The sequence below is a fragment of the Pseudorca crassidens genome, chromosome 3, assembly GCF_039906515.1.
Source record: "Pseudorca crassidens isolate mPseCra1 chromosome 3, mPseCra1.hap1, whole genome shotgun sequence".
In the NCBI taxonomy this organism is placed as follows: Eukaryota; Metazoa; Chordata; class Mammalia; order Artiodactyla; family Delphinidae; genus Pseudorca; species Pseudorca crassidens.
The window spans coordinates 77,142,900-77,159,495 of NC_090298.1; the positions used below are offsets into that span (position 1 = coordinate 77,142,900).

General features: G+C 44.8%; 2 protein-coding genes across 4 annotated transcripts in view; one reads left to right on the forward strand and one right to left on the reverse strand.

Moving 5' to 3' along the window:
- Window positions 1-16,596, reverse strand: part of SKIC3 (SKI3 subunit of superkiller complex) — a 158,309-nt gene that overhangs the window by 132,731 nt on the left and 8,982 nt on the right. For all 3 annotated transcript variants that reach the window (XM_067731261.1, XM_067731255.1, XM_067731254.1), the window contains exon 2: window positions 8,124-8,239. The gene's annotated coding sequence lies outside the window, so the exon portion shown is untranslated. The remainder of the gene's footprint in view (window positions 1-8,123; window positions 8,240-16,596) is intronic.
- GPR150 (G protein-coupled receptor 150) lies at window positions 5,220-7,583 on the forward strand. The gene has a single exon (XM_067731269.1). The coding sequence runs from the start codon at window positions 5,460-5,462 to the stop codon at window positions 6,750-6,752; it is 1,293 nt and encodes a 430-aa protein (XP_067587370.1). The 5' UTR covers window positions 5,220-5,459; the 3' UTR covers window positions 6,753-7,583.

The window sequence follows — 16,596 nt, forward strand, 5'->3', positions numbered from 1 at the left end:
CTCTTTCACAACTGCTCAATCCTGCGGTAGTAGCAAGAAAGCAGCAGCACACACTATGTGAACAAATGAGAGCGGCTATGCTCCAATGAAGCTTTGTTTACAAAAACACGGGATTTGACCTGGGGGCCATAGACTGCTAACTGCTAGTCTAGAGCAATGGTTCAAACCTTGCTGCAAATTGGAATCACCTGAGGATGTTTAAAAACTATTATGCCTAGCTCCCACCTGCAAGCATTGAGAGGTTTTAAAACTCTCCAGGTGATTCTAATGTGCAGCAAAATGTGGGAACCATGGGTCTGGAACCTTGTTATTCAAACTATGGTCCTTGGACCAGAAGCATCCACATCACCTGGAAGCTTTATATATTTCTGTCTTTGCAGAAAGAAAAAAAAGTGGATTCTGTATTCTTTCTACTGTTTGTGGTTTTCCGTTTCATAAAACCCAGGAGATCCTAGTAAAAACTATTATAATTGATGAAATTTGTTAAATGGCTGCATATACATAAATCAATACCTATCTGTAAGAATAATCACTAATTAAAAATAGAAATCAGGAAAAATATTCCACTCACAGTATGACATTCTATAAAAATAGCTTAAAGTTCAACAAGAAGCACAAATCTAGATGAAAAAAATTATAAAATTCTATTAAGTTTACAAACAAACTATAAACATGGAATGACAGCATGTTCTGGGATAGGAGGCTCTAATATTAAAATGCCACTTCTCCAGAATTAATGCATACATTTCATGCAATCCTGATCTTAGTCCCAGTAAGGGTTTGTTTTTCTTTTAACTGGACTAAATGATCTGAAAGTTTTCAAAAAACATTGAATGTCTGAAATAACTAATAAAATTATGGAAAATGAATATTGAGGTAGGACAATTCTTACTGGCTATTAAAGCATATTGTAAATCACTGAATCAAACTAGAACTTGGTGATGAGGGGCCATGAGCAAAAAAGAGAGATCTCAACACAAATTAGGTGAAAGAAGCTCAATGTGGAAAACAAAAGATCTAGATCCCTTCTACACTGGTCAGATATTCTAGGTATCTGTGCGTGATGTTTACAATTATGTATATTAAACTCTCAGATAAGATTTTTAGCCCCCTTTCTTCTCTTAAAGTTACAAAGCAGAATCTTAAATTCTTGGGTCAAAAAATCAAAGGTATAGGCTATTTTTTAAATAATGAAAATGAGAAAACTTAGAAGAACATATGGCACAACCAAAGCTATACTCAGCCTTAAGCTTTTTATTATTAAGGGGAATAAAAAATAAATAAACTGTTCAAGAAGTTAGAAAACAAAATAATCATAAATGTTGTAATATTGATGGTAAAGGATTGGTATCCTTAGTGTCTTGAGAGCTCTGCTTCCACATAGGATAGGGATTATTGCTCCCACAGGAAAAGAAATCAAAAGGAAAAGAAAAAAGCTAGATAATCTACAAAATTAAAACTTTTTTGAGCCTCTCATAGGACAGGTGAACTGAATTGAAAAGGGTGGCAAGCCCTTCTGAGGACAGCTGAGACACCCAAACTGTCCCACCTTTGGCAGTACATGGGAAGAAAGACTAGAAGCCAAAAGAGGAGGTAAGAAAACAACTGAGGGCTTCCCTGGTGGCGCAGTGGTTGAGAGTCCGCCTGCCGATGCAGGGGACACGGGTTCGTGCCCCGGTCCGGGAAGATCCCACATGCCGCGGAGCGGCTGGGCCCGTGAACCATGGCCGCTGAGCCTGTGTGTCTGGAGCCTGTGCTCCTCAACAGGAGAGGCCACAACAATGAGAGGCCCGCGTAGCACAAAAAAAAAAAAAAAAGGAAACAACTGATATTTTGACAAATTCATAAAAGCCAAATGTGTGTGAAAAAAGCAGCAGAAACTAGGAGCTGCACACACAAGGGAGACCACCTCCAGTAATGAGCTTTTTCTCATGGACCTTAACCAGCACTCATGAGAAAGATGGGAGCAGGGCAGGTGACCTGACAGAGCCTCTACAGTGGGTCAGACGAACAGATGGGGAGGGGCTGCCTCTGTAGCAGAAGCATAAAACCCAGAACCTTCTCTCTTACAAAGCGAAAACTCATCGGCCACTGGGGAAGGAGCAGAAAACCCTCTCAGCCCCAGTCCTCAGCAAAAGGTCAGCTATCACCGGGAAGGGGTAGATTATAGCAAAAGCTCTCTGCTCCTGAGGAGAGGCAGAACCCCAGTCATGCTCACAGTCCTGCACTGAGAGAAAGCAGAGATCTCTTGCAACAGCGGTACAGACAAGAAACTTGCTCTTCTGCAAGTTACAAGGCTGAGTTCAGCTGCCATAGGGGAAAGTAACAAATATGGATAAAGTCCCACCCTTAAGGCTCAGGCCCCCAGGGCCTACATAAGACTGAAGCTGGAGTTAAGTGAGTTTCTTTAAAAAAAAAAAAAACACCCTGCCCCCACCATGAACAACAGCACACTACTTCTGGGAGAAAGATAAGAAGCATGGAGAAAGAAACCACCCACCGCACTCCCTATGGCCAGGTGTGCCGAAAGCTAGGGGTGGAGCAGGAAGACTGAGAAAAACCCTCCAGTGTTCCAAGCCTCTCACTAAAGCAAGACAGCAGCAGTATTGCAGGAATCTGAAGTCTGCAGGAGAATAATGATAACTATACCAACATCAGAACCCAAGCCTAGCTCAACTACTGCCTACATTTAGTCAACCCCTCCACCCTACTAGCCTGACAGATCTGAAGCATGCCCATTTTCAGGAGTGAATACTATTTACATCAGTCACTGTTTTTCACTTACATATTATATCTGGCATTTGGTCAAACTTACATGGCAAAGAAGCAAGAAAAGACCCATTTTGAAGAAAGAAGGCAGTAAACAGAACCAGACTGAGAGATGGCCCAGAAGCTGAAACCATGAGAAAGTGACTTGAAAATACTATGATTAATCTATTGAAGGATCTAGGGGGAAATGTGGTTAACATGCACGAACAGAGTGGGAATTTCAGCAGAGACATGGAAACTATTTTTTAAAAAAGGAATAAAACTGATTCACTAGAAACAACATGCTATTGTGGATGAAGAAGTCCTTCAAATGGCTTATCAGCAGACTAGATACACACAAAAAATTAGTGAACTTGAGAGAAAAAGAATTAGTGAACTTGAATATAGGCCAAGCGAAATTTTTCAAGATAAAATACTGAATTTCAAAGGGTAACAACTTCCTCTGAGGAGAGATGGGATAGGGAAAAAAAGAAGGAAAAAAAGAAAAAGTAAAAGGTAGAGAAAAAAGAGCAGAGCATCCAAGAACTGTGGGACAATATGAAAAGGTATAATATATATGCAATTGAAATAATAGAAGAATAGAGGCAAAATGTCAGAAGAAATATCTGAAAAGACAATTGCTGAGAATTTTCCAAAATTAATGGAAGACAACAAATCACCAACCTAAACGTTTAGAGAAGCCCAAGCAGAATACAAAGAAAAACACACATAGGGACTTCCCAGGTGGTGCAGTAGTTAAGAATCCGCCTGCCAATGCAGGGGACACGGGTTCAAGCCCTGGTTCGGGAAGATCCCACATGCTGCGGAGCAACTAAGCCCCTGTGCCACAACTACTGAGCCTGCGCTGTGGAGCCCATGAGCCACAACTACTGAGCCCACGTGCCACAACTACTGAAGCCCGCGCACCTAGAGCCCAAGAGAAGCCACTGCAGCGAGAAGCCCGCGACGAAGAGTAGCCCCCGCTCGCCGCAACTAGAGAAAGCCCGCGTGCAGCAACAAAGACCCAACACAGCCAAAAATAATAAATAAGATAAATTAAAAAAAAAAATTAAACCAGGAGTTTGATTTCCCAAGGCTATCACTCTACCTCTTAAATGTTCCACCAAGAATGGCTATTCCTACATCTCCCCAGAGCTTCCTTGAGCTCTCCTGGATGATACTGGCACAGGTATAACAGGCATTTTTTTCTTAGGTTGATGGATTTATAATCAAGGTAGAAACATTTGCTCAAAATTATCTGAAATGCATCATATATCCATTAATTCATCAACTCAAAACATATTTACTGATACCTACCATGGGTCAGGTCCAGTGATAGGCACTGGGGATATAATAAAAATGACAAAGTTCTCTGGCCACAAAGAGCAACAGCTTGAGAAATGAGATTCCCACTCCACCTGGCAGGCCTGTCCACTGCACCCACCAAACCCTCCTATCCCGGACATCTTAAAGTGTCAAATATTTCCTCAGCCTGGGAATGTGAACCCCAGCAGACACCCAGACCAGGAAGCATAGGCTGTACTTTCACCATAATTAATGTGGAGGGTGCATAAAAAACCAAACTGATGCTTCCAACAGGAAAACTAAAATCTGTTTCTGAGGAGGTAGGGCTAAAATAAAAGAGATTGCATTTAATCTAAACCATTTCCTGTGAGTTGGATTTCTTTTTTAAAACTTGGCCGCCTTATCATCTTCTTAGTCACCTTTTCTCCAGGCTTATTGGAGGCGTAGTCCCTCCTAGCAACCTCCCATCTGCTAAAAAACAGAATCAAGAGAATGAAGAGCCTCGATGATACATCTGTCACTGAGTGAAAATATTAGGAGAAAAGCAATAAATGTACTATCCATTTGCATAAAACCTATTAATGCCCTCTTCAGACTAATGAAATGAATCTTACATCACGGAGAGCAGCTGTGATCTGCTGTTTCTAGTAATGAGGAGTATTTGAAACAATCTGCAAACCACTGCTGCTCCTAATTGCCAAGCAACACCTTTGACTTTAGTTCTCTCCGAGTAAAATACTCTTGTTGGCCAGAGGAAGATTTATCTGTTGGGCTCCTCTTTGCTCAAAACACTGTTAGGTTTCTTGGGTTCCTGTTTTTCTCAAGCTAGTGCAGAACCATGGCATTTCAAATCTTTCTCTTCTGTATTTTAATCAAAACTAGTGCCTTTTTTTTTTTTTTCTTACTGTCAATCTGAAACCATTTTGAGGGGTATAGTCTCAGTCAGGACTTTCCTCTCCAGTGTGCTGGTCCCGGGTTAACGTTGGCCAGGCAAAGCGACCTTCTGTCTGGCTGTGCTATATGTAACCACCCAACGGGAGAGGTTTCTAGAGCCCAGCGGTTCGCGGCTCCCGCGAGGGCTGCACCGGGGCTGCGGCAGAGACTGGAAGGGGATCTACCCGGATTGGGAGGGGAGACGCGGAGAGGAAGGTGGAGAAGAGGAATCATGTGTGTTCCTCGAGCGTACACCCCCCCCCCCATTTGAGTGACAAATGACGAGGACAACCTATAAAAACAACTAAGCGCAAAGCTACCTGCATCTATCTCCCTCTCCGTGCGTGTGCGTTTTCAACTAACTTTGGGAACTCGTTAAGACCCGGCATCGCGCCCAGCGGAGCCTCGCCTCCACCTTGGTTTCCCGCGCCCTGCCTGCCCTGTTCGGTACCTCCTCTTCCTCCAGGCTAGGGATGGAGGATCCCTTCAGCCCCTCAACTCCGGCGCCGGCGCCCAACCTCTCCGTACCCATCTCGCTGGGCTGGGGTCTCAACCTGACTTCCGGACAGGGAGCCCCAGTCCTGGGGCCGCCGCCGCCGTCCGGGCCGCCCAGCCGCCGCGTCCGCCTGGTCTTCCTGGGGGTCATCCTGGTGGTGACGGTGGCCGGCAACGCTACGGTGCTGTGCCGCCTGTGCGGGGGCGGCGGGCCCTGGGCAGGTCCCAAGCGTCGCAAGATGGACTTCCTGCTGGTGCAGCTGGCCCTGGCCGACCTGTATGCGTGCGGGGGCACCGCGCTGTCGCAGCTGGCCTGGGAGCTGCTGGGCGAGCCGCGCCGGGCCGCGGGCGACCTGGCGTGCCGCTTCGTGCATCTGCTACGGGCATCCGGCCACAGCGCGTCGGCCCACCTCGTGGCGATCATTGCCCTCGAACGCCAGCGCGCCGTGCGCCGTCCACAGGGCCCGCCGCTGCCCGCGCGCGCCCTCGCCGCCCTGGGCTGGCTGCTGGCGCTGCTGCTGGCGCTGCCCCCGGCCTTCGTGGTGCGCGGGGGCGCCCCCTCGCAGCCGCCCGCCGCGCCCCCGGCCGCTCGCGCCTGGCCCGGGGAGCGTCGCTGCCGCGACATCTTCGCGCCGCTACCGCGCTGGCACCTGATGGTCTACGCGCTCTATGAGGCCGTCGCGGGCTTCGTGGCGCCGGTCGCGGTCATGGGCATCGCTGGCAGCCGCCTGCTCTGCGCCTGGCGGCAGCGCCCGCCCCAGGCCCCATCGGCCGCGGCGCCCAGGTCGGCCAGTCCCGGCCAAGCCCCCGCGCCCAACGCGCTGCCCCGCGCCAAGGTCCAGAGCCTGAAGATGAGCCTGGTGCTGGCGCTGCTGTTCGTGGGGTGCGAGCTGCCCTACTTCGCTGCCCGGCTGGCGGCCACGTGGTCGTCTGGGCTGATGGGAGACTGGGAGGCCGAGGACCTAGCGGTGGCCCTGCGCCTCCTGGGGGTGGCCAACAGCGCTCTCAATCCCTTCGTCTACCTGTTCTTCCAGGCGGGCGACTGTCAGCTCCGGCGGTGCTGGCGGAGGCGCCTGGGTGCAGTGTGCTGCCCGCGGCAGGGAGTCGCGGAGGACGACGAGGGCGCCCGGGGCCACCAGGCGCTCCACCGCCACCGCTGGCCCCACCCACATTATCACCACGCTCGGCGGGATCAGCCGGAGGAGCGTTACTTGCGCCCACCCCCGCCGCGTCCCCGGTCGCTGCCCTGCTCCTGCGAAAGCGTCTTCTAGGTGTTCGTTGGCCAGAGTCAGGTCATCTGTCGCTGCGGCACCGCTTCCACGGAACACGAGGCCGGCCGGGCTCTATCTAGATCACAACCGTCAGGACCGTCTCCAAGAGCGTTACACTGAAGCTGTCCCCATCCTCCACTCCCCTATTACATTTCTTTCTAATGTTTACATTTTTCTACACTCTTCCAGGTTCTTTTCTCCTTTTCAGTTCTCACATTTCCCCATCTGGAGACAGAGAGTGAGCCATTTGTTTGTAAAAGCAAAGTTACAGAGTTATTTTTGTAGTTCTTTTTCACTCCCATAGCATTCTGGATAAGACCATTTGCTTTAGTTAAATTGCCAAGCTTTCATTACTTGCTGTGTTATCATCTGTTTTTCCTTGTTTGGGGTCGTGTTTAACTGTAGCTTGGGGACCAGAGAATGTGCCTCTCTTTCCTGGAGGAATATCTTCACATTGCCCTGAGGAGCCTGGAAATTGTACTAGTGATACTGTCAGAAATGTAATCTTGCTGTCACTTCAGAGCCACAGAGTATTTGTAAAATAAAAACATTTCCCACAGAGCAGTTAGGACTTTTTTTTTAACATGGTAATGTGTTTTGTCAGAAGAAAATCAGTGTGGCCTTTATTTCTGGTCTAGCTTCCACTTCAGGAGAAGCCGGGATTGTAGGAGGGAGACATAAAAGCTTGCCTTCCAACCTTTCAAATATGCCCCGTTTCTGTAGGAAATTGTTCCTGTGCCCAGAGCAGCCTCTACAGCTGTGACGCTTTGCACAGGTGGAGGCTCTGAGCAGAATCGCCAGCAGACTAGAGAAGGGAAGCACCTGAGTGGTGCATAGGGGTGAGGCTCACTGTCCCAGGTGGAGCCTTAGGGATATTCGCAGCTAGGAAGAAAGCTACAACCTCCCAATGCTGCATGGATATATAAAACTCTCTTTTTTACAAACAAAGGCAATGCCTATTGGTGTGGATTGCTGAGAACAAGGTCAAGGAGCAGATTTAGTCAGTGACCTCCTCCTCCTAACTGTCCTTGGCTCTAGAGAGAAGTGGCAGCTCTTAGGAACAAATATCCATCTGTTTACCAATGTTTCATCTGAGAATCTGCAGGCTTTCCATTACAGTCTTTCCTGTTCATGCACAAACGCAGGACTAAGATCCAGAAAGGAGAAATGACTGGGAAAGTTCACTTGTGAAGCCAATGCTCTCTGAGGACTTCCTTGTTTTGTTCATTGATGAATCCCAAACTCTTAAACAATGTTTGATACACAGTAGGCACACAACACACATTTGTTGATTAATTCATCATATGAATCAGGCATAGATAGAATAGAAAAAAGATTTACAAAAAGAAATCTTCATTAAACTTGGCTTACCTTCCTCCAAAATCTTGTCCAAAAATGTTATATAGTTAGAGGTTTTCCTTCCTCTCTTTCATCTTCGCTACCCTGCTGAGGAAGGTATGGCATGCAGTATACCAAGAATAAGCCACCTAAAGAGAAAAGAACACAATTGTCTTCATGAACCTAAATCTGGGTTATAGCATTATTTTTATTCATTAATAAACATTTTTTACTTGCTTATTTTGTGCCAAGCAATGTACGAGGCATTGGAGATGCTAAAATGAATAAGACACATTTTCCCTCAAAGACCTTATAATCATATGTAGGAGACAATCTGACAAATACAGCACAAAAACAGTCAGATGTGCTTTAATAGGGGTTCCAGTCTGGGTGTCAGGATACTGAAGAAGAACATCTAACAACCTTGGGAGGCTGGGGGATGGTGGGGGTGACCCATCAGATAGGGGAAGGTATTCTATGCAGTTGGGACTAGCATTTGTAAAGCATAAGTGAGAGAGAACATAGCATGGTTAAGGAATGGCAATAGTTGAAATATCTAGCATTAGGGTGCCTGTGGGGTCTGACCTGATGGGATATGTGGCCACAGAGATCCAGCCCAGACCCAGTGAAGAAAAGTCTGTTTGCCACACCAAGAAAGCCAAAAATAGCCTTTGAAAGATTTAACCAGAGTTGCAATATGATCAGATTTGAATTCTGCAAAGTCATTCCAATGGTGGTGTGAAGGATCAACTAATTGGAAGGGGGGAATACCTAGAGGCAGGGATCAAGGAAGAAGCTCAGAGACCTCAAAATATGACCTATAATGTTTTATCACTTAGAATGCTCTCAACAAGGTAATTTAAGCCAATTGAGTCAGATTTTCTGTTTTCTGCAGTTGAGAACACACTAACAGAAAAACAGATACAGCTGGCTTAAATTTATTATCTCACATAACAAGAAGTTCAGTGGTAGGGCTGCTCCAGGATTGGTTAATTGAGTAGCTTCATAACTTCATAACCAAGGACCTCAATCCTTTTCGTCTTTCTAGTCTGCCATCCTGAGCTGGTGGGCTTGACATTAAAGTCAGTTTCCCTTGAGGTCACAAAATGGCTGCTGCAGTTCCAGGCATCACATTCAAACATGACAATGTGCAGAAGGAGATTCTCTCTTCTTTTCACTCTTTATAAGAATGAAGAAACATTTTTTGGATGTCCTGGATAGACTTTCCCACATGGTTCATTGGCCAGTCCATATCTAGACATATCATTGCAAGGGAAACAGGGCCACCATGACTGACTTGGACCTGGAACTGAAGATATGAGTTGCATAGAGAAGGGGTGAAAAATGAGACTCTCATTCTTTCTTTTAGGAAAGAAAGAAGGGGAAATGCTTGTTGGGAGGCCAGACTAAACTTTTACACAATTGCAAAATTGTTAAAAAGATTGATTTTTTAAATCTATTAAAGATTTACAGCTGATTACTATCTAGAAATTAAGAGAAATTTCCATCTGGGTCAAAAATACAGAATTCCAATTCAAGTAGTTAATTTAAAATACAATTAAACTACATTTCCCTAGATTTTGTGGAAGATTTGGTTAAATCCACTTCATACTAAAATGCTTCTCTTCTATAACTAAGAAACTTTCTCTAACTTTAACTATATCTGAAATTTGAAGGTAGATCTAGGTGACTTCGTTCCCATCCCTGGTGGCATTTCTAGGTTAAGAAACTTAAAGCACCACCTCAGAATCATGACCACTGATCCTAGGAATCTACATTGCTATAGACAACTCATAATTTCAGCTCTGTCCCAATCAAGGAAGCCCCCAAAGGTTATTCTAAATTTAGACTCTTCCTAGAGTAGGACATACCACTCAAACTGCACAGCAAAGGGAAATGAGCGGGTGACCCTGAACTTGATCTCTTTTCAAGGTATCACCCAAACAGGAAATGACTAGAGGACCATCAAGACCACATATTTGGAGTTTGGGAGGAAACAAATAACATCCTCTCACCCACTGTACATTCCCCTTGGAGTTAGATTTTAACTAAGCTGCTGCAAACAGGTCTGGACTTCAGGACTCCAGAGAGCACTATTTACATAGACAACAATGCAAATGTCACCACAACTTAAAAGACTAAATTCAAATAATTCTGCATTTTTTAAAAAGAACTAGCCACACAGTAACATACAGCTAAAATAAGTAAACATGAGCTATTACATAATTTGAAGGAGAAGATATGTAGAAAACAGCCAGGAGTGTAACTAAAACCACAACTAGCTATAAATCATTTACTAAAAATAGAATAGTCTAGCTCATTTGTGGAAGAGATAGATTTAAAATATTTTTTTCTAAGCCACTTCCTAGGAAACACGAAAGGAAGTAGAAAATTTGAGCAGTTTCTCTCCCATTCCTAAAGTTCCCTCGATCAAAGGGAAAACATTAATAAAATACTAATACAAATGAATAGTTTAATTAAATTAAACATGTTTTGCTGAGTTGAGAGACAGTGTAATATAATGAAAAGAGCAGAGTCTATGGAGCCTAAAGACTTGGACTTGTTTCATCTCTACAACTTAGTGGCTGTGTGACTTTAAGCTGTTTGCTGAATCTTTTTTGTTTGTTTTGTTTTTTGTTTTTTGTGGTATGTGGGCCTCTCACTGTTGTGGCCTCTCCCACTGCGGAGCACAGGCTCTGACGCGCAGGCTCAGCAGCCATGGCTCACAGGCCTAGCTGCTCCGCGGCATGTGGGATCTTCCCGGACCGGGGCACGAACCCGCATCCCCTGCATCGGCAGGCGGACTCTCAACCACTGCGCCACCAGGAAAGCCCTGCTGAATCTTTTTGAGTCTTGGTTTTCTCATCAATAAAATGAGGTTTCTATTACCTTGCTTCATAGGATTCATGTATGTAAAATACTTGATTGCTGGGGAGGCGGGTCCTGTCAGCTTGTCTCTTCAGTTTCACCCTAGTATTCAATATATGATAGCTATTGTTATTCTCTAACACTGGGCTATGAGGGATAAAATCCAGCTGAGTAATATCACATGAAACGAAGGAAGGGATATTGGAGAATCTATGAAAGATTAATGCACTCAATGGTGCTACACAGTAATAAGGAAGTTAGGCCTTACAGAAGGGAGAATGCTCACAGTAATTGTCAACTACCTTCCTTGAATCCACTTTCTCTTTTCTAGCAGTTCTCAGGTTCTCATTGCTGCCAGAATCTTGGCTCTCTGTGCACCGATGTCAAATAGAAATATGGAGATGGAGTTTGGAGGAAAGAGAAGGAGTAGCTTTATTTCTTTGCCAGGCAAAGAGGGAACACAGCAGGCTAGTGCCTCAAGGACCGTGCCCACCCCGGAGAGGTTAGTGAGGTGTTTTATAGTGTTCAAGGAGCAGGGCATGATTAGCTCATGGACAATTCTCGGATTGGTTGGCACAAAGGCGAAATTTTAAGCATCATCAACCTTCTGGTTTCAACCAGTCTAGGGTCCATGTTCTTGTGGTTAGCGGTTTTCATCTGGAGGGGCTACCTTGCCTGTAAAAACAACTTAGGAATGTGTGTCAGGCCTTTATCTATATCTTTCAGGGAATTGGGAGTTTGGTGATTCTGCAATGTGACAGAATTATAGTCTAAATTGTTACTAGCTCCTCAACCAGCTATTCTTTGTTTCTACATCTTCAAATTTCCTAATCATTAACTCTTTTTTTTAAATTAAAAAATATATATATACATTTATTTATTTTGGTTGTGTTGGGTCTTCGTTGCTGCGTGTGGGCTTTCTCTAGTTGTGGCAAGTGGGGGCTACTCTTCATTGCAGTGCGTGGGCTTCTCATTGCAGTGGCTTCTCTTGTTGCAGAGCACGGGCTCTAGGCGCACAGGCTTCAGTAGTTGTGGCACTTGGGCTCAGTAGTTGTGGTTCCTGGGCTCTAGAGTGTAGGCTCAGTAGTTGTGGCACAAGGGCTTAGCTGTACCACGGCATGTGGGATCTCCGTGGACCAGGGCTCGAACCCGTGTCCCCTGCATGGGCAGGCGACATTAACTCTTGAGTCATCATTTTACTCCAAAAGACAAGGACACAGGGGACAAGGGCTTGTACACGGTTTCATTATTAGCTTATCTATGTCTCTTATGAACAGTCAAATGCTTAGAGGGAAGCTGACTCCTCTCCCACTCTAAGACTGGGCCTTAATTAGTCTAAGCACATCAAAGTAATTCCACCCCCCTACCACCATGTCCCACTCAGAAATGGTCATGTGATCCAGTTAAAACCAATGAGATTGGGGGTAGGGTTATAGGGGCATCTAGGAAGGAAGTCCTTAACTCTTCTGAGAGAGCCATGGGAGCCAGCATGCTCTCTCCATCTCTCTCCCTCCGAAGGTAAATGAGGGAGCATGTAGTGCTGCTGGCTGCTGGCAGCCCACCTCTCACCATGAGAGGCACCAGCCACAAGATGAAGCCAACAGTGGATACAGCACACTGGAGAGATGAAAAGAACTAAGATCCTTAATGACCTCACTGAGCTGTAACGGTAAACAGCACTGAGGCCGACCTACTGGATGTCCTGTTAAATAAGCTGATATATTTTCTTACTGCTTAAGGCAGTTAAACTGGATTTCCTGTTATTTATAGCAGCAAACAGCCTCTAATTGAAGAAGTTTGGCAAGAAAAAGTATCTCATTTTAGCTTACTTCACGTTCTTTATCAAAAAAAATAGGAACATTCCAAGTGTAATTTCATTTAGTTCATCAGCCAGTAGGTACTGAGGGGCTTAGTGGGGCAGATGGAAGAAAATCAAAGATGTAACTCTTCTTTTTTAAAAAATTTATACTCTATGAAGAACTATAATTTTTGTGGTAAAGACTTTGTTGAGAAATCTCAACCTGTCATTATTACTGTTATTTGACATTATTTGCAAATTCTTACCATTGGTAATATTATTGACTTGTTAATTCATTCATTTCAATATTTATTAAAGATCTATCACGTGCAAAGTACTATGTCACTTATCATAGACATACATTATATTTAAAGTTTAGGTTTTGGGGTGTGAACTTAGGCCAACCATTACTGTATTTTCTATGGCCAGATCTGGAAGTAACAACCCTAAAATGTGCTGGGATAGACTACTATATAATGGCCCCCAGTGAATCACTCTTCTTGATATCCATCCCTTGTGTAATCTTTTCCCACAGAATCTGGGTTTGGCCATGTGACTTGCTTTGGCAATGGACATCAGCAGATCTTTCACAAGCAGTCTTTTTTGTTTTTTGGGGTATTTTTTGGCTGCGTTGGGTCTTCGTTGCTGCACGCGGGCTTTCTCTAGTTGTGGCAAGCAGAGGCTACTCTCCGTTGCGGTGCGCGGGATTCTCATTGCAGTGGCTTCTCTTGTTGCGGAGCACAGGCCCTAGAGCACTCGGGCTTCAGTATCAGTAGTTTGTGGTTCGTGGGCTCTCAAGCACAGGCTCAGTAGTTGTGGTACCCGGGCTTAGTTGCTCCACGTCATGTGGGACCTTCCTGGACCAGGGATCGAACCCATTTCCCCTGCATTGGCAGGTGGATTCTTAACCACTGTGCCACCAGGGAAGTCCCTCACAAGCAGGGTCTTGATAAGCATTTATGCATGGGGATTGCCTTCTCAGAAAAGCTGCCCTGAGATGACCATGCCATGAAAAAGCCAAGCGGAGGCCCAGCTACTCAGCCATTCTATCTGGGTGCAGTTCCCAGATGACCCTCCAGCTCAATGCACCCACATGAGTGAGCCCAGGGGAAACCAAAGGAAGAACTACCATGCTAACCCACAGACTTGTGAGGAATAACAAACCATAGCCATTAAGTGTTAGGGTGGTTTGTTTTGCAGCAACAGTTAACTAAATCATGGGCGGAGTAGTGAAGTGGTGTTGGATGCATTAAAAACGGGAGTCAAAAGACACAGATATCAGAAACCTGGGTTCTAGTCTCCAACCACATGTTAAATTGGGAGATTTAACTGCTTACCATGTAATATGATGAGGCCTCATGTTAACTTGAAATGAGAGAACCCCAAGCTCAGGGGATAGAATTAGAGCCCCAACTCTAATCCCATTTCCACAAGGTGAAATCTCCTTCTATGGCCAAACCCTGGCAGTTCTGGGTATCGTTTTATTAAGCAAGGTACTATTGTCTGCCTTACAAAATACCCATAAGATAAATAATGGGAACCACAACAATAATAACAGACAAAATTTATTAAATAATTTCTACTAAGTTTGGCACTTTACAAGCATTAATTCATTTAATCCTCATAACGACTAAAAGGAATATATCATAACCACCTTCAGTTTATAGATAAGGAAACTGGGTCTACAGATAACTTGCCCAGGATCAAACAGCTAGTAAGTGACAGAGCTGTGGGGTTTTCTGTTTGTTTGTTTTGGGGTTTTTTTCATCATCTGAACAGGTAATAGCCAAGAAGTTTCGCTGAGCCTCAGATAAAGGTCTTGCTTTACAGACTTACGTGTCTGTTAGAGACACGGCCTAGACATACACAAGTGGGGGACAGGGGTGGGAGAGGGGGGATGTTGGATAAAAATGGCTACCAGAAGGGTGAAATGCATTTTAGAAAAACAGTACCTAATTATGTCAGAGAGTTTCATCATTTCAGCCTCCAAGCGATCCAAATAAAGAACTCACTTGCTAGGAATGGAGGAGACTGGTCACCAAAATCCATTCTCCCCTTCTTACGTGGCTGCCCTGCCACAGACTATATTTCCCAGTCTCTCTTGCAGTTAGTTACAGCTCTGTGACCTGTTCTCAGTGATGGAATGTGAGCAAACATGATATGTGTGGCTTCCAGACTTGGGCCTTAAGACATAGGGCTTGGGCTCCTCCGAGCTCTCTTTCCCCTTCCTATTGGCTGGAAGACACAATGATCAGGTTCAGCCATGCAGATGAGGACAACGTCCTAGAGGTTCCTTCAGGATCTTGTGGGAGCACAGACAGCCTAAACTGTTCAGAAGATTATGTGACAGAAATAAATTTCTGTCTTCTTTAAGCCATGAACTCTGGGAGTGTGTTTATTACAGTAGATTAGTCTTTACCTCAGTTAATATTTTGAGGTTGTACTAAATTAGACTAGGAGATGGTCTTGCTCATCAGTTCCAGAGGCCCTCTGTGTTTCCAGGGGAGCTTGGTGTGAATTTAGCTGGAGCCAAGTCTAGAATATGAAACTCCTCAGAGGTCCAAGATGTCTGAGCCAAACCATACCTGTGAGATGCATCTTTTATTGTCCCCAAAGAAGTCCTTAACCTCAGGAAATACTTTTTTAAAAAAATTTTAATCTAAAAGTTGAGTGTGTTAGAGAAACCTCATGTCCATGGACATCAATACAGAAGCAGGCATCCAAAATGTGGCAGGCTCTCTGGTTGTCCACATGAACATTTCTTATTCTCTTGCCTTGCTAGAAGAATCCTGATTGTGTCCAGAGGGCTAGAAATCACCTGGGAGCTTCTTCTTTACTCATATGTCTGATGCCTTGGCTGGGATATTCAAAGCTGGACTCAACAGGAACATCAACCAAAGTGCCTACCTATCGCCCTCCATGTGGCTTTGGCTTTCTCACTGCATGACAGCCAGAGAGTAGTCAGACTTCTCCTAAGGCAGCTCAAGTTTCCAAGACCAAGTGTTCTAGTGAACAAGCCACATGGCTCTGTATGGCCTTGCCTCAAAAGTCTCACAGAAGCATATCCTCTGTTTCTACTGGTGGAAGCAGTTCCAAACCTGTCCAGATTCAAAGGCAGAGAACATAAACCCTACCCTCTAAGGGAAGAGGTGTCAAAGAATTTGCAGTCATATTTTAAAACTGCCACACCATCCCCCAAGGAAGATAACCCTATCCCCCGCTCTGGGAGATATATCTAAGACAACCACGGTAATACCATTCCTCCTGCTAGTTGACTGGTTTGGGGCAATGAAACTAGAGGTAAGACCTTCCGGAGGCTACTGGAAAAGGTTTTGTAACCTTAAATAGTAGATACCAGTAGAGGCAATTCCTCCTCTTTCTCTGGATATTATAGTTTATGGATTTGACCTAAAGCTCTAACAGCCATCTTGCAACCAGAGAGGGAAGATAACCCTAAGAGAAGGCCAACACCTTAATCCTACAACAGCAGAAAGGTAAAAAACCCAAGTCTTGGATTATGTAGCTGAGCACCTGAATTAACCAAAGTCTGAGCCATCCAACCTCAGATCTTGTTATGTGAAATAATAAATTTCCTTTTTGTTTAATCAGTTTGAATTGCTGTTTTCTCTAAAGGCATCTAAATGGATATAAGGAATGCATTCTTCCGGGTTCTCCAGAGGAACAGTACATATATATATAGAGAGAGACAGAGACAGACAAAGAAAGAAAAAGAAAGAGAGAGAGAGGGAGATTGATTCATTATAAGTAACTGGCTGGCCCAAGTGATTACAGAAGCTGAGAAGTCCTACTATCTTCTGTCTGCAGGTTGGAGACCCAGGA